At 40.5% G+C, this 24,113-nt stretch overlaps 1 protein-coding gene across 2 annotated transcripts; it reads left to right on the plus strand.

The window, feature by feature from the left end:
* The first annotated feature begins 1,255 nt into the window (after window positions 1-1,255).
* On the plus strand, window positions 1,256-24,073 carry pemt (phosphatidylethanolamine N-methyltransferase). 2 transcript variants are annotated; one of them, XM_068754518.1, is made up of 7 exons: window positions 1,256-1,465; window positions 2,209-2,316; window positions 10,670-10,785; window positions 14,919-15,064; window positions 19,438-19,549; window positions 21,695-21,769; window positions 23,452-24,073. In XM_068754518.1, exons 1-7 carry the CDS (start codon window positions 1,379-1,381, stop codon window positions 23,504-23,506), a joined length of 699 nt encoding a protein of 232 aa, XP_068610619.1. In that variant the 5' UTR covers window positions 1,256-1,378; the 3' UTR covers window positions 23,507-24,073. The 2 variants fall into 2 exon arrangements, with proteins under 2 accessions (XP_068610619.1, XP_068610618.1); XM_068754517.1 differs by having other exon boundaries at window positions 23,549-24,073.
* Window positions 24,074-24,113: the final 40 nt, after the last annotated feature.

The raw sequence follows: 24,113 nt of genomic DNA on the forward strand, positions 1-24,113 counted from the left end.
TAATGCAGCAATGCTCCTTGAAAGGATACGTAAAGCAAAGTCACTGTTTTTGCAGCCAAACAAATTGCTCTCATCATAGTGATGAAGTGTTGATCGGCTGACCACAGATGCTGCTTTTCATCCAATAGCTAATAGGTTGATTGTTATTGGTCAATTATGGTCTGTATTGTAAAATATAATGTCATGTTTGGGGTTGATCCATTCTAATTTAAAAGGCCAGACTGACTTTTTATTTGCTGCAAATTATGTGTTAACCTCGGTGACGTCTGAATTCCATCTCCCATGACTATTTCAAAAATGAAACTTCCCAGACAATATGTTAAACATTGCATTTATTTTGTCTGCATTATCTTCATTGGATTTACAGTTTGGGGCTGAAGAAGAGAGTCTCAATTAGCACCATAATTCTCACCGACTGGCTGGATGTGAGGCCAGTTCTATGTTCATGTTTCAAACACTTTGCAGACTAATGAACGAACAGTGTACTCGGTCAGGGAGCTGCAGGGCTTTACGCACTGACTCCATCCCATGCTCCACATGGGGTGTCTTCATCTTAACAGATAGAGTCCAAACAAACCACAGGGGGGTTCGGAACACAGGGAGTGATATAAGGCTAAAGAGGAGCAAGCGAAAAGAAGATGGACAGAAAGGAGAAAAACAAGATGAGGAGGAACTAAATGAGAAATGGATGATGTCAAAATAGAGGGGAAGAATACAAGTGACAAGAATAGAAAGAAGCTAAATAAGAGGGAAAACAAATATGAAAACATGGGACAGTAAAGAAAGCACGGAAATGGAAATGGAGGAGGAAAATTGGAAGCACTCGAAAAAATTGGAAATGATGCAAGAAAAACATTCATTCTAATGATGAGACAAGAAAATAGATGAGTAAGGGGGTGAGGAAAATGAGAAACACAAATGGAGAAAAAGAAGAGGACATGTTAATCCTGTTTGCAACAAAATAAATGAAAATCCAGAAATGAAAATTGTGATAAAGGCCATTTAAAGAATATTTAATTATTAGGCATAATTTATATATAATCTTTTCTTCAATATTGACTCTAATAATGGCCCAGCCTTTATTTGTATTTTTCTGTGTGGCCCTCAGTGGAAAATGTTTGGACATCCCTGACAGCTGGTGTGAGACGCCAATCATTTCCATCGATCTCGTGCAAGGGAACTATGAACTACATTTCCCAGAATGCCCTACGAGAAGGTGAAGGGTTATCTGCGCTTTGACGCGTTCCAAAGCAACTGCGCCTTTGTGCCACTAGAAATAAGAACCTTCAACCTTCAACCCACTCAATATAATGCAAGTATCCGCATCTCTCTGGATACATTTACGTTCCGGCAGCCCGCCCCGGTCTACTCGGGGCGCATGAGCGACCCTTCCGCCGCTCGGAATAAGTATCCTTCCGCCTGGCTCGACTGCTGCGGAGGACTCAACAACGTCGATTACTCGAAGGTAAACGAAATAAATAAACTTAGTGCAACTCCGCGTGTCGAGCATTGGCACAGATTAGTGTAAGTGGCCATATCCCGCTCTGAGCGACGTCACCACGAGCCTCCTGACAGGCGGAAAACAACATCCGGAATGACGAATTTTCAAAATAAAAGCACAGATTTCTACAAACTGTTGAAACGAGTCCAATGAACAGTGACACAGTATTAAAATAACACCTCAGCTTTTCATACCCACTATATGCATTTACAGTTTCTGCCGTCTCACCCACGATGTCTCTGATATTTTCCATATCATGACGCACCATAATATACTTACGATAGTTTAACATGGGGCGACTTATGACCGATTCGGTATACAACAAAACCCTCATGTGTATATATATATATATATATATATATATATATAGGTATTTGGAGGCGATGAGAATAGGTTCAGGTTTATCGTGGTGGAGTTTGAAGTAATTGCAGGTCATCCAAACATTAAGGTCATTTAAACAGGCAATTAGGTTGGATGGTATTCGAGGGCTTGGTGTTTATGTAGAGTTGTGGCGTGTATTTTAATTAGCATGCAGAAACGTGTAAACATAATTCCACCTAAACGTTTCCTCTGCAGAATAGAGCTCTGATCATGTGTCATATTCTTTATTCCAAAATACAGAAGATAGCACCCTTTTTATGAACCATTCATCTTGCATTGATGGAGCATTTTAATTGTCTGTTTCTCCTTCTTGTTCTGTCTTTCAGATGGACTTGACTCTGATTGAAGAACTCTTAAATCACACAAACTTCCAGGACTCTGGCTTTTGGGTCGCTGTGGTTGCCATCGTTTTCAACCCTTTATTCTGGAATGTGGTAAGCAATATTGTGGATCCTACTTTAGATATTATATATTTTAAAATACAATTTTATTGTACTTCCTATTGCAGCCAAATAATTTGGAAAATTATTTGGCTGCAATATCCCCTCAAAATCTTATTTTGAGGGGATATTTGCATGTTCTATGTGGCAAAATAAAAAACAAATAATAAGCAGAACAAATAAGAATGACGTAAGACTTATTAACAGCTATTTAGTTAACAACTATATATATTTGCAAGTTTTGTCCACAACATTTTTACTGGTCTCTTGCTTGTTTTAGGAACCTCATTGACTAATCCATGCAAGCCGAGGTGGAGAAGTTGACTAAGAGTTCGGTTTAGTTAGTGCGAGGGAAAATAGAGTATGTTTTCCAAACTAATTTGGCGTAATTTATTTGCTACTGCTTCTACAGGAGCACATGCTGCATCATTAGAGTCTCATTTAACAAATCTTTGGTGACTCATTGGATGACAGACTTCACCATCACACCTGTGCAGCCCAGCAGGCCTCTGGTTCCACTTTTATAAGCCAATTATTTGCATTAAAGTAAAATCTGCTTCTGGAGCAGCTCCTGATCCCAAATCTCTCCTTTTTTAATGCATGTTTCTGAAGATGAGCTAGAAGAAGCTCAAATGGAATATATTCAGGGAAACACCAGCAGATTAATGACATTTACATCAGTATATTTATTTCATCTTTATTACTGGAAACTGCCAAACTGTATTTCCGGAAATGCTGAACTTGGTTTATTTATTTATTTATATTTTAATTTATAAAATCTCTTATCATGTGTCTGTCAAGCAGGTTCAGAAAGCTGTTAGTGGGATTTTGCTGCATCGCAAAGCTCGCATGCATGTCTGTCCCGGCACACCTGGTCCGAAGATCGTAACGTTCTGGTTGACTTGACTTGGTGATAGTAAAGAATGTTTCATTCCGATCGTTTGCTGCGGGTCACACTGTTGCCTTGTTTCACGGGACTCTATGTGCGGCATGTGCTGTGCTGCTACCTCGCTGCTGATAATGCTGAAGGTTTGGCCTGTTAGTTCTGAGCACTAGAAGTTTAAACCTGACGCAAAGGAACATGTTTAGCTGCTAATCGTTCCGCTCCTTGCCCCGGAGGTGTGCTGGTGAAGCTTTGCCTGCTGCAGGATTGAGCATTGATGTGTTTGTTACTGACAAACACCTGGGAGTAGCACGGGTGAAAGCGGGACGAGTGGCGCTGTGAGTCATCGTTTGGCCATCTCGTCATCCTCACCATCTTGCCATCTTTCTTTTCCGCCCAGACCTGTCGTCGTTCCCGTCTGCATATCTTTTAACCAACAAACTTCCCTCTGGACATCAGCGATTTTCTTTTCTCCATGGAAGGATATAACGAAGTAACTCTCGGATTGCTGTTGCTTGGAATAGCTTTAAGCATTGAAAACCTTATGCAGGGAGTTTCAATGCACGTGTACTATACGTGCTGTCATGCAACAGATGGAGGGACATCTCACCTGCCGTGCATTCGCAGTGGACTCGGTGTTCCTGCTTGAACAGAGACACAGCAAGGCCTGTTCCTTGAGTTTGTGCTGCGTGTGTGTGTGTGTGTGTGTGTGTGTGTGGCACTGTGTGCGACAGATCAGGATGTACTAGCCCATGCACCGTCCATGAGTGAAATTCCAATCACGCACGCAGACACACACACATACCTGCCGGCTTACACTCTTCATTAGGAAAATATCAAAAGCTCTGATTTATCAGGGAATAAAAATCTGTCCTGTTTTATTCAACGATTGCTTAATGATTCAGCGACCGGTGACACAAACCGCCCGGAAATTAAATCTGAAGAAGAAGAAAGGAGAGGAACATTGGGGCTTCTCGAGGCTATCGGGTCAGTATGCCACGGCACCGCTGTTACACGTTGACCTTGTTTTGGAACAGGGCCAACCTTGATGACAGGCATCAGGGAGTCACGGTGCAGCCGTTGTGTGTGGGGGGGCATTCTATAGATCTTGGTTGTTTTTTTTTAAAGAATAATCCGCACGTAACCGCATAAGGTTGTTAAACACATTCATCATAAGCCTTTCAAACTACTCGGCGGCGTAGTGCCCCAAATCCTATCCAATCGGAGCGCTCCGTCTCTTGTCACTTTCGCAAAACAGGGTCGTTGGTGTGGATCGACAAGAAGCCAGAATTGCTGCTGAACGTAGTTTTGGAACATAAAGTCAACAAATGAAGCTATCCGCGCTGTTTCTGAATTTAAAAGCAGGTCGCACGTGACAGCCGGGGAGTATTAGCATTCATAAAGAGAATGCTAATACTCCTGAGGAGTCGGGCTGCCTTTGTGGTTTCGGACACACGCGTGCGCACACACACCCACACACACACACACCAGTTCAATAGCAAGGCTTTTGGGGAACTTTGGTGTACATTTTAAATATGATGATGATTTGTTTATTTTGATTTGTCAGATTAAGATAAAAAATACCAAAAGAGGAATAGGCAAAAGCAATGCTTATTGTAGCCTACCGTATGAATGAGGTAGACTTGTGTTTTAAACGACTGCATGAGTCAACAAAGTTCACCAAAGCAGACACTCCAGATTTTACATCACTAAAAAGGAGCAATTTGTCCAAATAAACTCAACCTTCAAAACGTTTTCTATTCCTGTGCGATCAAAGCTTTTAGTCTAGATTTGGTTATATTAGAAGTGTTCTTTTTTGTGAAATTCAGGAACCTTTTATATATATTTTCTTTTGGAAAAAGGAACCAAAATAGGTTATGCATTTGAAATGCCAAAGCTGGCACCTTGAAGTGTTTCTGCTTTGAATTGTATTTTTCCTTTATATATTATAGTTACATCTGTCTGGTGACATCACGCTGCGGCCTGTTGTATCACTTCTGTTATTTGTTATCTTTTGAATGACCTTTTTAGGTTTCAACTGTCTGCTCAGAGTCAGAGTTGCATGATAACCTTGTGATTGGTTGGTTATCAGGGATGTTTTCATGTTTTTATCATGGATGTTTTCATTTTGCTTTTTCATTTTGACAATGATTTATTAGCTGGCTGCATAAACCTGGGAGTAGAACAATTTGTTAGTGTATGCAAACTGAACGTAGGCTCGAGGCGGCACCTTTGATTTTTCAGACAAAGAAAAATTGTTCATGGTTGTAAATGTTTTTTGTTTCACACTTTATTTTTGAAGCACATTTCATATCACTTGTGCTTTATAGAAGGCAGCAAATGTGGAAAAGTGTCGCTGAAATTATAACCAAGTAAAGTGACCCAGCCTCTGGTGTTGTCCATGAGTCCAAGACTTCAGACAGACTTTGCCAGTATTAGAAAGTATTATTTTATTTCCAGTTGTTTAATTTGTCCAGTTACTTTTGAGCCCCTGAAAGGAAGGGATTGCTTTTACAAAATGCTTTAGTTCCTCACAAGCTGAATGTCGGCACTCCAACTGCACCGCAATTGTGGTACTGCACAAAACCCCAAAGATTAGAAAAACTTTGTCTCTGTCCAAATATTTGTGGACCTACCTGCATATTGAATCGAACACTCAAATGTGAAAACGAGTTTCCTGGTAGCTTTTACTGACGCTGGTTTCTAATATTTGGAAAAACATGAATAAACCATCATGAATTATTGACGCATTTTCAAGCTGTAATTATGCAAACATGGAAAAGTGATGTATTTGGTACTGTTTTCATATTTACTATGTTCTTTGGGCACCAATAAAGGATTGTTGGTGCCCAAAGTTTTTCAAATCTCCAAAAACAACATCAGTCAGGCTAAACTGGATATTTTGCTGATGCTAGAGTCACATTGACACCGTGAAATTTGGGAAAATGGTCAGCTTGTTCTTTGTGCTTTTATCTTGCCGACTTAGGCTGACATCTCAGCTGACTCAAATTAATATGACGTCAGGTATAACAGCTCGCCGGGAGCAGGAAGTCTTTTTCCGTGGGCCTTCAAAATAAGACTCCAGTCCAGCGTTGGTAGCTTGAATAGTGCTCTGAATCTATACGTTTATATTAATTGATCAATCAGAGTGGTTGTTTCTCTCTGTGTTGGCCCTGAGGTGAACTCATGACCTCTCCAAGTGGCAGTGCTGTTTGCTCCAGCCCCCACACACAAAATTATGGGCGTCTTTCATCCATCCATTGGTCAAATGAGTCGGTGTGCACGGTCGTTTGACTGCAAGCAAGTGTTGCCGCATGATTTTATTCTTAACTTCAGATGATTGTAACCTTTCATCAGACAGAATTCCTTCATTTAACAAGCCTTTTTGGACCTGCAGGAATGTCGTACAGAAAAATTCTTGGACTTGCAGATATTTATTATTATTTTGATATTAAACTTGGAGGAAAATTTTTTAAATTGCTGTTATGAGATATTAAACATGAAGATTGATGGTTGTCTTTAGGGATTGTGGTGTTATTACACCACACATGCATTTTAGTCCGCTCCAGACTTGCTATGGCGTGATGCAGAGTGGTGACAGTGAATATTACGGCACTTAAAATGATCAGAAATCAAATTTAAACCTAATGTTGAAATCCTAATTTACTTCAATGGACAAACGGGAAATAATTGTTATGATTTAACTGGCTGAAACCTTTAGCATTTGCCAAACATGTGGGCTGCATAATATTGGTGGGGAAATACTGCATATATCTGTTATACATTGTGCATTTGCGTGTGTGTCTATTAAAAAAAAAAAGAATTCCATTATTAGCTTTGATTTGATTGTTTTTAGACGACTAGAACAGATTAAATTGTTTTCAGTTATTTTATATAGGAAAAAATCATTTGACATACGAGTGATTTGAGTTATGAGGTCGGTCCAGGAATTAATTATACTCGTATGTCAAGGTATTAATGTATCTGCAACCAATCTCACCTGACTGGACGGTGCTTTTATACCAGACAAGAAAGAGCAGGAATAATTCTTTAAAGATTCAAAAGCATTTTGGGTTTTTTAGACGGCATCCCAGGAATCTTGGACCTGTCTTTAAGTTCTAATCATTTTCCCTCACATGATTGCAACTGGGACTCAAGCCGTGCATTTATGCAATCATATGTAATCTCAAAAGCTGCACCCTATGTCTGACAAATCAGCAGATGACAAGATGGGTTGAAGAAAAACGTGTGAGTGCATATACCCAGTCTTAGTGGTGTGATGTTTCCATGTCGTGCTGTATCCCTGAGGGGTTTATCCAGTGCCTCATGTGGAGGCTGAAATAGCCTTCCTGAGGCTGCAGAACAATGATTTCTGAATGAGTCATCGCCGGTTCAATGGATGCTGTGTATCATTTCAGCAGTGCTTTGACAAACTTCAAATGGACTCCAAAAGCAAACAAAAAATAAAGAGGGGACAAATAAGAGAAACATGATGTCAGAATGACCTCCAGGGTGCATCCGATTATTTCCAAACTCTGAAGGCTCAGTGAAGGAGAGGACTGCAAACTGTGAGAGCGAAGCAGATGATCATCATGCGGATTATCAGGCGGAGGAAGAAATCAAGGACAAATAATCAATTTGATGAAGTAACGCACAAATGAATCGAGAATCTCTCAAAAACAAATTCATACATACAGTCTAAGAGAAGTCCTTGTGTGGAAGTCAGCTTGTGTTTTTATTTTATACATCAATATTTTAACATTAAAAAAAATGTTTTCGAATTATTTTGACACAGGAATCTGACTATATGTACATGCAGGTTCATGAATGAAGATAAATGTGAAGAATTACATGTTGTCATGGCAACCACTTGCAGACGCATGCCAGCAATCAACACTGTGGGTCACATTTCTGATGCATTTAATGACTTCTATATTTAAGATGGGCCCCGCGATGAGGCGGCGTCTTGTCTGTTGTGCACCCCGCCTCGTGCCCGGAACCAGCTGGGATAGGCTGCAGCAGATCCGTGATCCATGAGGCGGATAAAGCAGCTGGTCTCGAAGAAGAATCCATCCATCCATTAAGATAATGGATGGATGGATGGATGGATGGATATTTAGGATGGTAATTAAACGCATTGAAGCATAATAATTGCCAGAAAAATCACATTTTATGAAAATAAATCTTCCAACAAAATTTTCAAAAACAATTACCGGTAATATAAATTTTTATTTGAGCTTTAATTTTCCAAAATTTGTGTGTATGCAAATGCATGCCTGATGGTGTACATCAAGTAAATATAAATATATATATTTATGCATGTGTGTGATTGTATGAAGGAGCCCTTGTACTAGGATGTAAATGTGAGTTTGCAGTTTAAAGAGTGTGACACATAATGACAATAAAAGCTAATCTTAATACATATATAATATAAACACTTCTCTTTAAAGGGATATTATTATTATTAATTTTAATACATATGAAAAAACACTCAAAAACAATTACATTGAACTTAATTGACCTGCTCTAGCCTCGGCTAACTTCTTTCTTCCAGCCCGGATTGCCTGGGTTTGGTATCCCAATCCTGCATGCCTCAAAAGAAAAACATTTTGTGCATGGTTCCTTCACATCGTCTGAAATCAGCTGATTATGATCATTGTTTCTTATTCTCTTCTTGTTATCAGTCAGTGAACAAGCTTCGGTCGAACTAGCCGATGTCATTCAGTACATTTGATCACCGGCCCATATGTGACGGTGACGCTGACAAAGCAGGCAGCATATTAAACATCACCTGATCTCGTCACTGCAAACGGAGCTACTCATCAGGGATGTGCCGGCCTATGACTTTAAAGCTATTGGAAACAAAGAGCGCATTTGACGGCTATATTTGCTGCTGCAGCAGCTGTGAATAGTTGCTCTTTTGTAGTTCTAGTCATTTGAATTACACAGATCAAATCCACTCATGCACTGTTTTTTTCTGATTTCTGGTTTCGACAGGAGGTTATGTTTTTGACTTTGTTTGCTTGTCTGTCTGTTTGTTAGCAGGATTACGGAAAAACTGCTGGATAGATTGTGATGCACAAACAAAAACAAAAATCCGCCCTGTTTATTTGTTGATAGCATTTTCCATAATGGCAAATCCACTAGATATTCAAAAAAGGCATGAAATGGAAAGCTACCAATCTTTTCATTAAATATTATCTTTTAAAGCAGCTGCAATTATCCCAGCGGAAGGGAAATTTTACACTCTCTGTAGACATCATAACAACCAGTAATAGAGCTTGTTTTATTGTCCACAGTCCACAATTTAACCATGTTGCATAAGACTCTCTTCTTTTTTGCATGTTCTTCTCCTCTTCTCCTCTATTTTCCTTTGTGATGTTGTAATGATGTTTATAATGCAAACACAATTTACCAGTATTTCGTGTAGCCTGTATTGGACACTGTGACCTGAAGGAATATTCTTCTACTGTCCAAGCAGGTCAAGAGAAAGCAGAACGGAGTTAAAATGACACTGAACATTTTGTCCATGTCTGATGATGATCTGATGTTTAATATAACAGACTTACTATAACGAATGCATTAATGTTGATTAGAACATAATACTTATAATATAGATCCCTCCATCTTTCACCGCTCATCTGGGGCCTGGTCACGGGGACAACAGTCTCGGCAGGGATTTCCAGTCTTCCCCCTCCCTAGACACCTCCTCCAGCTCTTCAGCACTCTGCCGAGGAAGAGTACCGCAGATGCAATGTTTCATAGCAGATTGGAACTGAATAGAACATGTAGGACGTTGCCCAAATAGTAAGCCCTTTGATTTTGGTGGTGATACAGATCATTGCACTGTTCATGGTTCTATGCAAACTCAAGCTATTCCCATTGAACGTAAGCATTTCTTTTACCAGTAGAGGGCTTGAAGTTCGTGTTCAGCACCGTTCTAGATTTGTTTAGAAAAGGAATTCATGCCCCAGGGAGATTGACGCCCATGAAAAAGTTCAAATTGCATGAATTATGAGAAAATTGAGCTGCCTTGGCGGATGACTGTGTTCTCTATCCTTAAGTTCATCCCCCTACGATTAAAATCTCCTATATTTAAGGTGCCTGATGCGTCTCTCATTTGCATTTCCCCTCTGTAATTTTCTTCAATTTGTATTTTTTTTTAATACCGGGACCTTCTAATGCAAATCATGCTTTAGAATTGGATTATTAAGTCCATCCTCTTTGGTTATTATGTTGTGCTATTCAGCAGTTTACAAATACTGTATTTATTTTTCTCCCAATAAACAGTTTACAGTAGCTTTATTTCATCCCTGCAAAATAATGAAAGTCACGAAAAAACTCTGCTCATAAGTCCGTGATTCAGAACAAACTAAATGCAAGTCCATTAGAAATATCCACACACATCACATAAATACAGCTTTTTAGAAATGAAAGTCCTCTGCGCTCTGTGTCGGATGTCAGGTGGCGAGATGGGAGCATCGTACACGGAGACTGTCCAAGCTCTTCGGCAGCCCCTACCTGGCCTGTTACTGCCTGGGCTTCATCATCATTCTCCTCAACGTGTGCCGCAGCTACAGGTAAAGCTTCTCTTCGTCTTCTCTTTCTCAACCAGCCCTGTGAGCTGCAGCAGTTTATGCTATTTCACGACTTCTACGAAGTGAATGAATTTGCCTTCAGTTCACTCGGTTACTTTGATGGCCAATCATGTCATTTTAATTACGGTCCCGCTACTAAATACTTTTACTCTAACTGCCACTTGCAATCCTGCATTAAGGAATTGTGTGGTTTTGTCCAAAGTCAAAGGCCAGTTGAAGAGTCCTTGCATTTTAATATTTTGTTCCTGTGCTTCTCTGCAAAAGGCAGCGATATCTCCACATTGAATGAACAGATAATGAAGCATTGAGCCCAACTTTTAACATTAATATACATTTGGTATCCACATTTGTGACGATGAATTTAAGTCTGCAAATATAGGGAAGAACATTTCAATTAAATTGTATTTCTATAGTGCCAGATCATAACAGAAAGTAATCTCAAGGTGTAGCAGGGAAAGACAGAACCCAACTTGACCCACAAGAGCAAGCACTTTGGAGACGGAGGCAAGGAAAAACTTCCCTTTACCAGGCAGAAACCTTGGACAGAACCTAAGACTCATGGTGGACGGCCATCTGTCTGGACCGGTTGGGTTGAGAAGGAGAGAGAGAGAGAGAGACAATGACAGAGCGGGAGAGATGGCGACAAGGACAGGTAGGGGGAGTCAAAAACAAAGAGAGGGAGAGAGAGTGATAGAGAGACATAGAGCAGGGTCCAAATCCCAATGAGTGACGGAGAGACTGATTGCTGTGCAGCTTTATTGTCATGCTGCTGGCTTGTCTGTCTCATTAACATATTTATACGTGTACTTTTATCTTTAAAGTTCACACTGTGGTCATTAATGAACATTTAGAAGAAGAAAAACCTCCAGGGGCTTTAATGAGTCCCTTTTTTAATTAACTCAGCATGTTTATTGATGCTCCTGCTATTAACAGGAAGCGTAATGAGATGAGAGGTTTGGGGTTATCACATTTAGAAGTATGAAATGTAGAATTGGTAGCACTTCGTGTGCTCTGTTGTCTATGCTCAGGGCATATAAAGAGCTTAAAAATAGAATGCCAAAACCCTTATTTAGAAATTGATCAGTGTTTGAATCTATTTCTATTCCAGAATGGGCAGTGACTCGTTATTAAAGATGCTGACGTCATGTTTCAACGTTATTTAATGTCTTTAGTTAGACTGGCCTCTGTTTTATTATTTCCTGATTGGATGTTCGTGCTTCTCAGAGGATAACTTTCCCTGACTGGGAATTTAATGGTTTGTTTTAAGCCCTATAATGTGTTTTTATCAAATCCATAATATGACTTCAAAAACGCCTACAGAGCATTTAAAAAGTGGTGTTATAAGGATATACTTATGTACTATATTATGATTTATTTAACTTATGACGCACGTAGCACTTTGCCAGTGACTGCTATGTGGTTTTATGTTGTGCTTGTGTCCTGCTTGTATTTAACAATGCTGCGCTTCCTGGCTTTTAAATTGCCCCCTTGGGGACAAATAAAGTGTTTTGAATTGAATTGAATTGAATAATAGATTGTGAGTTGCGGTTAGTTTTGTAACGGCCTGATTACCAGAACATTTTAGAAGAGGCTCTTGCTGCATCCTGGAGGATTAGTTTGCTGCTAAAATGGTCCGTGTTGCCTTGGAACAGTTTTTAACACTCTTCAGAGCATTTCTGTCTCTGTCTCTGAAACCAGCCAGTCAGAGATAAACAGGAAGCTCTCCAATGTCAACGAATGGATGCTCTGAAATAATATCTGCATACTCTTCTTCTTCTTCTTCTACTTATTTATTCTTTTCATGAAAATTCACACTTTCAATACTTTGAACATTTCATGATTCAGAAAGGAGCAGATAGAAGAATTAAATTCTTATATTTGTCTGCCCCCACCTTTTTATTCATAATCATTACAAGATGGTCACGTATCATGATCAAAATGAACTTTGGCGACTCCATTGCATTTAATTAATTAATTTGCTTGTTTGCTTACTTTCTTGCTTGCTTGATTGCATTCCGAGATCCATGCAAGAAAATCAAGCACATACTGCATGACACATAATGTAGACGGCGTGCCTTATTTCCTGTGAAAGTAATCGACACGCTCTCACGCTACTCTGTGTACTCTTACTACTGCAATTGCAACCACAGCACCCAAATATCCACTCGCAAGTTCCAGTCATGGGGTTTAGTATAACCACCAACGTATAAGCGAGGAGTACCAAGGTCGGCGCCTCTGCACAAGGCCACAAACCTGTTGCGTGCATTTCTTAAAGATTCCACTTTGGGGTTAGGAGGGCCGATGGGGCAAAGTCGCAGCTTCTGTCAGTCAAGAGAAGATGCCTCGATCGGTCCTATTACTGAGGCGTTTTGGTTAAAGGTTGTTCCTGACAGTCATTTCAATTATGAAATATGTAAGTGGGTGGAAGTATATGGCACATTCAATAGTTACAAGGTCAAAGTCCTTGTGTGTTTCAAATGCCGTTCGATGTTAAATTAAAAGCGGTGCCATTCACATCTCTTTATAGGTGGACTGGAAAATAGAAATAGGCAAGAGCTCAAGGATCGAGCAGCTGCCAAACCTTTGGTATTAATCGTAGCAAGAATGTCCTCCCAGACTTCACTGGACAAAGTCATCCAGTGCTAAGATGGTCTGGAGAGAGGAAAGGATTCATGAGGGAGTCTGAAGGTTCATGTCTGGAATTTGAATTCACGTCCAGATTGAAAGGCTGATGATATGATACCAGCCTTACCTTCCGTGCCTCATCCTTTTGTGAGCTTTGGTGGAAATAGGCTCATTTTGAAAGAGGCCTGACCGACACCTACACCGAAGCATTTCGCCGTGTCCTTCTCATACTTCTCGTGTTTTTGTTAGACTTCCAATGTCAAATCTGCAGAGACAGTAAAAGTGCAGGCTAGTAACAGTAGATAGTCATGAGAGACATGCGGAAAATGATGTGTTCACGGAACTGGGCTACAGAGGTGCTCAAGAAAGTTTCCTGTTATTTTTAGAAGCTGTGCAATGTGCTATGACGACGGTGACATCGAATCAGTCGTAACTGCATCCCACCGTCAGCCCAAAGTGTCTAACCCCCTGCCCCTAGCGACGGTTCTCTAAGCTTCCTGTTCAATCTCTTTTTCAATCCAATTCTCAGCAGCGTGCCGTGAACCTTACTTCTTTACTTAACAAACGACCCAGTGCACGTCTGACGTGGCAGAGCGACACACAACATCATGTTATACTGGCTTTTTGCTTTAACAAAGGTGGGCTGCTGAACCGCAGACCCCTCAGCCTAGTTTTCTCTTGCAATGACACGGCGAGTTTTGATTTAGCACACGTTTTCTAACAGAATACCGCATTCAGCAGGCTTCAAACACGGCTGTGTTGGCACACATCTGCATTATGATCAGGAACTCATTCACACGCATCAAAAATAAACTTTAACGCATATCTCAAAAAACTGACATTTACATTGTTTATGCTACGGCTTTATAAAAATCAAAGTTGATATCAAGAGCCTTGAAACATCTTTATTCGCTCAGTTTCCTTTTGTTCAAATGTCATAATCCGGTAGATTACAGTGTTCTGTTAACTTTTCAAGCTCATAGGAAAATGTCGCATGAAAACATACAGAAAAAGATTTGAAAAAAGGGTCATCATTTTAGCTTGTGCTTTCATTCATAAATGTAATAATAAGACATTGAGATTGGACTGAAAAAATGCAAATATTTATTAAATAAATCACACAACCCAAACAACAGAGAGACAAAAAGCTGACTCAGCTTCTACGATCTGTAATTCTATAGATGTAAAATAATCTATTATTTAATCAGGTGGTTTGTGCTTTTTAGCAAAACAGAGCAGCAGCACTTCTATAATCGATGCCTCTTTTTCTTAACACCAGTAGAGAGTTTTATGAATGTCGATCTATGGAACTTTTCCTCTGGCGTTGCCTTCGCTCTTGTGTCTTGTTGTGTCCTTGTCCCATTTCTACTGCTTGGATCCCTGATAAAGACCTCTTTCATGCTTTGTGTTCACAACCACAAACCACAGGTAAAGTGGGGACAGTAAAGCTGTGGCTGAAAGCAGAGCGGTTGTGATTTGTTTTCCTGCAGTATGACGGTGGTGATGAAGAGCCAAGCCAGGTGGGAGGCCATGGATGGGACGGGGGTCTTCTTCAGCGGCGTCGTGCTCATGGCGCTGGGCACTCTGCTGGTGGTGAGCAGCTTCCTGGCTTTGGGGTTCACTGGAACCTTCCTGGGTAAGAACCAAGCGCCCTGATGTCACTGCTGAAAGTATATCGCTGCCTCCACTGCTGCAAATTAATTTGTCTTAGTTTTAAAAAAATAATCAGCAGAACACTCGATGATTGTGTTTATCTGGCATGGAGTAAGAAGAATGGGATCATTTTAAATTTTAAGTGGGGCTTGAAAGTAAAACTATGATGACTTCTTTTTTTTTAATCAATTTATCAAAATCTGATCATTTTGATATTTTGTTCCGTCAATCCAAATGAACTCCACGGCACTTATTTAGCACATTATTAAACCAACGTGTTATTTTTGCAGTTTGATGATGTCGTTGCTGATTTGGTTTATTCGTTTAGATTTATTATTTACTGTTTTATACCATATGCCACTCTGTCGGGATCAGTCAGCCGCTCGCTCAGCCCAGCACCGCGATCCAGACGGAAATATCTCAACAGCGATGTGATGTTAAGTTGCAGGTGTTCTTGGTTCCCAGAGGATGAATCCTGATGACATTTAGAAACTCATCAGGTCCACATTTGTGCGGCAAATAATAACAAAATTCAGTGGATAACACAAGTATTATATGCATTTCCAGTATTATTGTCTGGAACAAGTTCCTAATAAAGAGGCTTTATAAAGTGCATGATTTGTGGAGAAAGCTCTGTACTTGAAGTCCTCTAACTTATTTACATCCATTTGTTGTAAACTCACTGTTCCCCCTGGGGTCTTCTTATTTACACACATACAGTATATTCTGTTTAACTCCTTCATTCCTCTCTTTTCTAAAGCAGACCTCCACTTCTCTAGATTCTCCTCTACCTGCTTCCTGCTCTCACTGTAGATCACAATGTCATCTGCAAACACCATATTCCAAGGAGCTCCCTCTCTCACCTCCATCACCATGGCAAACAAAAAGGGGCTCAGGGCTGATCCCTGGTGCAATTCCATCTCTGCACTTAACTCCCCTGTTACTCCGACTGCACACTTCATTAACCTACTAACCCTAACCCTAACCCTCTGTCAACATGTTCCCATCTCTACCCTTCATCACTCTAACATGCTGAACATCCTTCCCATCTCTGTCTCTCTGTCTGGCCAGCCTGTACAGATCCTTCTCTCCCTCTTTACTGCCTAACCTGCATACAGGTCATCATATGCCCTCGGTTTGACCTTTTCCTTGCGTCTCATCTCCCTGTACTCCTGTTTACTCTCTTCTGTCCTCTCTGTGTCCCACTTCTTCTTAGCTAACCTCTTTTCCTGTATACACATCTGCATTTCTTGGTTCCAGCACCATGTTTCCTTATCTCCTTTCCTTTCAGAAGACAGACCCAGTACTCTCCTACCTGTCTCCCTGATCACCCTAGCTGTTGTATTCCAGTCTTCTGGAAGCCTCTCTTGCCCACCCAGAGCCTGTCTCACCTCTTCCCACACTATGATAAATCGTTTTGCCGGTGTTATCTTGTGCTTTTTTTAGGAAACCGGTTATCAAAAAAGCAATATTATATATTAGAAAAAAATCAATTGGATGTGTTAGAAATGTTAAATGTGAATGACATAATCTGTTTCATGCAGTGTGAAGAGGCCTGTGTATTATTAAATGTCTTAAATTGCCCCATTAGACAGAAATGACAAATGATTGCAAATAATTTGCTTGTATAATGTTTCTTATGTAATATTTTTCAGTTGCTCACAAATCGAAAAGCACAACAGGAGATCATTTTTTTATTTCTGGAAGCCTCTCTTCTCTCACCCAGAGCCTATCTCACCTCTTCCCTGAAAGCCACAACACTCTTTGTTCTTCAGCCTCCACCACTTTGTCCTCTGCTCTGCCTTCGTCCTCTTCATCGTCTTCACCACTAGTCATCTGACACATCCCCAGCCTATGTTGGCTGCCATTTCCATATAACTCGTACATTAAAAACTGTACACAAAGCCTCACACAGCATCTAGCATGGCTGTAAGCTCTTAATACTTGTTATAATTACATCCCTACATGTATGTATTGTATAATATCTGCTATACTGGGTTCTGGCCATTTAAACATATACATGTATTTATTTGTGTTGCTATTTGTCTAAGTGGCAAACAAGTATTTCATTAAGTATTAAATCAAGTGTCATTATTGATCACATTTATGCAGCTTTTATACAGTTATGCTCATTTCCATGCTTAAAGTCACTCATGTTTTCTTAACATATGGGACATGCAAATGTCTTCCCATCTGCCACATGTTGTTGCTCTTTGTTTTGCTGTTGGACAAATCCAGGCATCGATTCAAATGAGCACGAGAATGAAATGATGACTGTTTGACAGGCTGTGGTTTTGAGTTTCCAGCTCAGTAATCTCCATGAGTCGTGTCCAAAATGCAGACATCGTGTCTCACCTATCATCACGTTCCTAACACGCCCTCTGTCCAGTCCTTCACCGGCCAACTGTGATGACAGGACAGGCGGCAGGAATTAACACGAGTTGACAGGCTGTGTGCGCATGCATGTGTTTAGCACGCTTTATATGTGCAAACCTTCTCTGCAACAGTAACTCTGGGACTGATGAGAAGCACGCGAGACCAACCCCAGCCAGGCACATGTGAACCCAAACAGGGGCAGTAAACACATTACAGAAGCGCAGAGATCTAGTAGGGAGCACTGAGGACAAGGTTTAGGGTCATTTCATGCAATCTTTAATAGGTGCCATTTTATCCAGATACACTTCAAATTGAACGTGTTCCTCCTCGCTGCATGTGTATGTTTTATCAAAATACAGGAGATTTACGCATATCAAACAGACGGGGGGAAAAATTATCTATGAAAATTATCATTTAAATAATTCAACCATTATACAGTTTGATACCTGTTTTGCAGCACAGACAGAGAGGCCTTTAGCCCTTTGTAGATGTTTTCAGAATTGCATGGGTTATGTTTTTCATAGTTGCGTAAGTGTAGCGGCCGCACAACAAGCGTTAATGTGCTCGCCAGGTGGCCTTGTCTCTCTCTCAACACACATCTCCAGCCTTGTACGCACCAACAAGTCCAGGTCGCCCCATTTTCATAACCACAATGAAGCAGTGATGCTGGAACACACACACACACACAAAATATTATGCTGGGCTTGTTAAATGGAATGGGTTACGTCTTGTCACTCATTGTTGGAGATCAAAAATGAGGTCAGATTTCTATTCAAACTGAGCATATTTGTTTATATAATCTCTTTTTTATTGTTCCCTACTTGCCTCTTTTAAATAACCAGACATGATGAATATTGTTATGTAACTTCAGCAATAGCAAAATAATAAACAGGGGTCACCAGCACTGCATGTGTAATACTAAAGAAACAGTTTACCAACCGGAAGCCTGCATGTAGTGTGTGTGTGTGTGTGTGTGTGTGCAAATATATACAAATAAATCTAAACATACAGGAAAGACAGAGTGAAAGATTGATGAAATGAAAATCCATCTATTTGCACATAAGTTAAAGGTGTTCTTACATTTTTTAACTATCAATAGTGCAACATGTGCATTTAAGGTTTTCCACACTGGTCTTGCATTCTCTAACCATTCAGCCCGTAGCCTTTAAAGGTTGATGATGTCACTCACACACATAATGTGTTTTCTAGAAAGAGAATAAATAAAGAAACAATTCATGATGCATTCATGAATGAACTCTGGCTTGAGGGGTTTTAATGCGTTTTTCTAGAGTGGCCACAAAAGCACGATGAGAGCGGCAGTGGCTTATATGTCTGGAAGCACCGACAAAACCTATTCCAACACTTTACACACAAAAAAAATTCTATGACAAATAATAATAAAAAAAAAACAACCAAATGCATTGTATCCTAATTTTTACTGACCAAATCAACTGCTCTTTAGACGCCCACTTGTGCCACAAGAGTTGCTACGATACTAAAACTTTTTCTCCAGCACTTTCACATGCGCTGATATTAATGTTCACATGCTGCTGACATCAGTAGCGGCCAGGTGACGACGGGCCAGGCTGACGGGGAAGCTTCAAGACTGTCTCCCTGAATGCGCTGCGTTGGCCTGACTTCTACGCCTGCTGCTTGTCAGAAATACGTGAAGAAATACTTTTGCCACAGCAAAACAATTTGTGGTCTGTCTTTGAATGACACATTGCGGGTGAATGCAAAGCTGAAACCAAGGCAACAGTCTCCTTCCCAGTTTGTCACTAGATTCCTCTTCACCTTGTCGATGGGCATAAACCTAGAACCGCTGCACCCTTCTGCTAACTGCTTTGTGCATGTTGGACTTGGCTCCAACCTCCGGCAGCACTGATGAGGAGAAGCAGGGATGAAGAAGGACTTTTTTTTTGTCTTAGAAAACTGCAAAGACGAACTTGCTACAATGGACTCACTGTGTTGGTTTCTCAGGTGACTACTTTGGCATCCTGATGGCTCGGAAGGTGACCGTCTTTCCCTTCAGCATCACGGAGAACCCCATGTATTGGGGCAGCACTGCGAACTACTTCGGCCTGGCACTCATGTAAGTGTGTGTGCGTGTTGTTTGCACAACAGAAACTAAAATGGCTGTGGCGATGTGCGTCAAAGGTTTCTAAATAAAGAGGCAACATAAATAATGAGCTGTTACCAGCAAATCAGAAATGTTGTTTTCTCCAAGTTGCAAATCCACTTTCCTCTCTATGAGGTAGAGAGCTAAACCTTTGATGTGTTCCGCATCTCTATGACAACGGTGACCACATCTGCCACACCAAGTGTGTGTAGTTGCTAGGCAAGCATTTCAGAGCGGACACAGCAGACACTGATTAAAGCCCCCCCCCCATCTTGCAGTCATTACATGGAATCGCTCATCTCTATCCTGTCAGAGTTCCTTTGTTCTCCTAATGTCCTACTTTCTCTGCTTTGGATTGTATTTTATTTTATGCCAGCCCTCTATCTTCTGCTCTGTAAAGTCATTTTGCCATCACCTCATCTCTTTATTTCTCTTCCCTATAATATGACAGGCAGCTTCTTCTTTCCTCTGTAACGTTCAGGAGCGTCCGCAGTCAGCTGACAGCCGCTGTCTGAAGCCTGAAGCGGTTTGCTCTCAACACCAACACTAATGCAGGTTCATATGGAGGACCAAAACCGCCACAATGAAAAATAAATATCAATGGGGGGGGATGAAAATACAAATATATACATCAATAAATAAAAAACAGTTTAATATAAAAATATAAAACAAAATTCAAAAAATTAAATATATGTGGGAATAAATAAGTAAATAAATATAGAAATATAATTAAATAATAATAAATTAATAAAAGCTCCCTGCAACAAAAAATGTTATTTGCATTTTTGACTGAAATGCAAATGCTGCTAGTACTTCGTTAGTACTCTATCACATCCTACACACAACCACAATTTGTTTAACTACTACTATAACACCTTCAAAGAGAAACAATTCTACGCACACACACACACACACTTTCCTCTCTCGCATGCGCACTACTGAGCCAGCCAGTAGTTCCTGCAAATTAGAGCAATTACTGCCCTCTCTGTGTGACTTGCACAACACATTATCTGACACACATTAGCAGATGCTGTTAGGTTAAATACATGATGGCAAATGGGATTCGTGCTATTAGGTAAGTAACTAGAAATGCTACGTGATGCCGTGTCATGTATTTTTCCATCCTGCGCCGCACCAGAAACGGGTGGAGCGTCCAGAAACGTCTGAGACATTCATTCATACATGAAGTTCATTTGAATGCCTTTCCATTCTCCCATATTGTCGGAATTGTGAGGAAGTAACCGACAGTTTGAATAACCCGGTAAAGCATCGTTTTTATATTCTAATGTCTTTTTATTCTATTTTTTGTGACTGTGCAGAAACTGTGCTGAATGTAACTGCACCCTTTTTCTTTCTGATTGCGTCTACTTCCTGCATGCGTTTTAGGTCATGGTGGATGGTTTCATAACCTCATAAAGAAATGAATCATAAGTGGCTCCAGTGTGAAGTCGTTTTGTGCTTTCTATGCTTCTTTCTGTTTTTTGATGAAAGGCATGACATGATTAACCACTTGGGGTTTGTGTCTTCAATGAGTTCTGATAATCGCACTAAGTTACCCATTCTGCTACTCATCACAAAAAAGGCATTCTTTGCCCTTATTTCTCTTGATAAAGTAAATGTGTGTCACTTTGCCTTTTCCCCAGCAGGTTTGCGGGTCAGTGTGTCATGGTTTTCTCTCCATTGAAAGAACGGGCTACAGAGTAGTTTTTTAAATTTCTGTGTGTTCTGAACCCACCATATGTAGCTGCATCTGCTTATATATATTTATATACTGTATATTTAAATAATCTTAAAGGTTAAACTCCCTCTGCATGATGATGAAGTTGACTTCCTGGTTGCTATAGCAACAGAAGACCAAACAAAACTCAGTCTTAGCACAAAAGAAGAACACAACTACACGACTACAAAAAATATCAAAATGTATTTACATTTTTAGACATTTTGATACAGAAATTAAAATTATTACACTTGCTTAGGTCCAGCTGGTCTAAACACATTCAGTTTAACACTTTGAATACTTTCATTTGAACTTATGTTGTAATTTCCAAACCCACTACGTATATATGCCCCTCGGCCCTACCGCACCTGTCTCACCTTTGTTCATTGTTCTTTCTTCAGTGGTGCCAGTCCTATGGGTCTGATTCTGGCTGCAATAGTTGCTGTGACTTACAAGGTGGCGATAACATTTGAGAGGTAAGTGCTGCTTTATGTCGGTGCTCTTCATTTTTTGTACGTAAACTGCTTTTGGTACAGTTTTCAAACCGGACTTTATAGAAGACACTGTGAAATCTGGACTTTCACATCAGCCATGTTTATGTTTACGACATTGTGCATGTTTTGCACTTTGAAGCAAAATCATCTCGACCAAAGTCGATAATTAACATTAAAACAACAGAGACCCCAAATAGATCCCTGCGGAACTCCTGTATGCATATACGTAAATACATTTTAAAAACATGTTACCAGGATAAACTCAGCTCGACTGTGAGATGCAGCTGTAACCATTGGTTGATAATGTTTCCTAACTAGATTTGGCCTTGTCAGAAACATGCTTCTCTGAAAATGTCAAACATGAATACACACCGGGAAGAAAGTAGTAGTAATATGTGACAGGAGTCATTCACAAAACATCCTCTCATCTCAGCTGAAGGAAATGCAGCTGACAGAATGTTCCACTCGGCGGTATTCATGTTCCGTATTTATCTTTTGCTACTGGCTTAGATTCTGAATCATCTCATTTTGTTAATTGACAAGGCGAGCAAGCCATCCGGTTAGATATGACCTCAAGCTGCGACTGTAAATGGGTACGAGACACAGGTGGGATAGATGCTGGGACCCCTGTGGGAGCCGTGAGGCCTGCAGTGCACCTCAGCAGTGCGATGTAGCACTGATGCCAAATAAAGTTTTGAAATCTCTTGCCATTGATTATGAAATACGAAGTCATTCTCATGGGCGAAATGATGTGGAGGTCATTTTTTTTATTTCTTCTTTTTATTCAACTTTGTTTTTGTTCTCTATTGCGTCACAGAAAGAAACACACTCTGTAAAAGAGTGTTAACATGTACCTCGATTAGATGTTTTACCTTCATTTTAATAAAAAGAAAAAAGCAGCATTGCCTAAGAAAGAAAATCCAGTCAGTATTTACTCATCAGCGTCATGCTGATGGACTTCTGAGTCCACAAAACAAATCTGGAGCCAGACAGCAAAACAGAACTGTAGCATCATTGTTGGAGTTAAAACCGAAAACCGCAGAGACAAATGAGATGATTTAGAACAAACAAAAAAGCTAAAAAGTTGAAAATGCTCATGAAAAATCACCGTACAGCTACATAGGCTCCGCCTCCAGATCGCTGAGACAGATCAGAAGCCCTCTTCAAGCGGTCTGCGTGTTGAAGCCCATTTGATCACACGCATTTTCCTTGAACGTTATTTGCGATGTAAAATGCGGAGCACGAGAAACCTTCTGATGTTATCCCGATTTTTAACACGTCTACGCAGAAGAGAAGGGGAACACAGGTACCGGTAGTCGTCGACTTACGACCGCGATTGGTTCAGAGGGTTTTATCGTAAATCGCCCTATGTTAAATTAATGATGCAAAAAATAGCAATAAAATGTAATTCCCTAAATTACACAGGAGAAAGAGAGCTATATCCTCTCCTATAAATATTACGCTTGATACATGAGTTGGAGTTCAGAGGGTGTGTGTGTGTGTTCATCCATGTGCACCAGGCCACAGGAGCATGTGGAGACACGGGGATCCTCCTATCTTTCGCACACGTTTCAACGCACACACACGTTCCTGGCACAGCGTGGTACGGCGTTCCAGTCTCGGATTTATTGTCCCATTATGTGTTTGTTCTGCTGTATTTACAGTCCATTCACTGGACAGATCTATCAAGACAGGAGTCAGCGCCACAAGCATCAATAATCACCCCCCCCATCCCTCCCCCTCCCACCCACCTCCGCCCAGGTGCTTCCTGGTCCGGCTGTCGACTCCCATCCTGTCACGGGGACCGAGAAGAGCGGACAGCTGACAGACTGGACAATGGGCGACATGATGAATCCACATCCAGTGTGGATTCATCATGTCTAAAATCATGATGCAGTTGTTTGATGTTTCATGAGTGATCCGTGTTTTCTAGATGCTTTTCAGAATTCATTTCCGTCTCGCAACGCTACAGAAGAAATGTGGATCTCCTGTAGACGTTTTAGAGGAAACCTACATTGTACCAGCAGGAAAAACAGGGATGTACCTGTAACATTTACAAATGGGTTCCTTTGTGATATTATTCCTTGTGATCATTTTACAATTTGTCCCAGAATCTACAGTGAGCTAAAACCACTGGTTTTCTTGCAGTATTAGCAAAGTATAAAATCACAAAGACACAGTTTTTCATAATGAAAGCCTCCGTGAATTTTAGTGAGAGTACTGTGCTGATTGATAATGTGACTCTCTAAAGCGATGCTTGTTGAAAACGTGTCATTCAAAGTAAAATGTACCGTTAAAAAGACTCGCTTCGGTTTGTTTCTGGACA

The sequence above is a fragment of the Brachionichthys hirsutus genome, chromosome 21 (assembly GCF_040956055.1).
Source record: "Brachionichthys hirsutus isolate HB-005 chromosome 21, CSIRO-AGI_Bhir_v1, whole genome shotgun sequence".
NCBI classification, from domain to species: Eukaryota; Metazoa; Chordata; class Actinopteri; order Lophiiformes; family Brachionichthyidae; genus Brachionichthys; species Brachionichthys hirsutus.

What these genes read in the sequence shown, in the direction of transcription:
- pemt (XM_068754517.1), top strand. Translation starts at nt 1,379, where the DNA reads ATGAGCGACCCTTCCGCCGCTCGGAATAAGTATCCTTCCGCCTGGCTC. An exon ending in GTTCACTGGAACCTTCCTGG is followed by an intron (nt 15,065 to 19,437) that starts GTAAGAACCAAG and finishes TTGGTTTCTCAG; the next exon opens with GTGACTACTTTGGCATCCTG. An exon ending in GTGGCGATAACATTTGAGAG is followed by an intron (nt 21,770 to 23,548) that starts GTAAGTGCTGCT and finishes ACCTCCGCCCAG; the next exon opens with GTGCTTCCTGGTCCGGCTGT.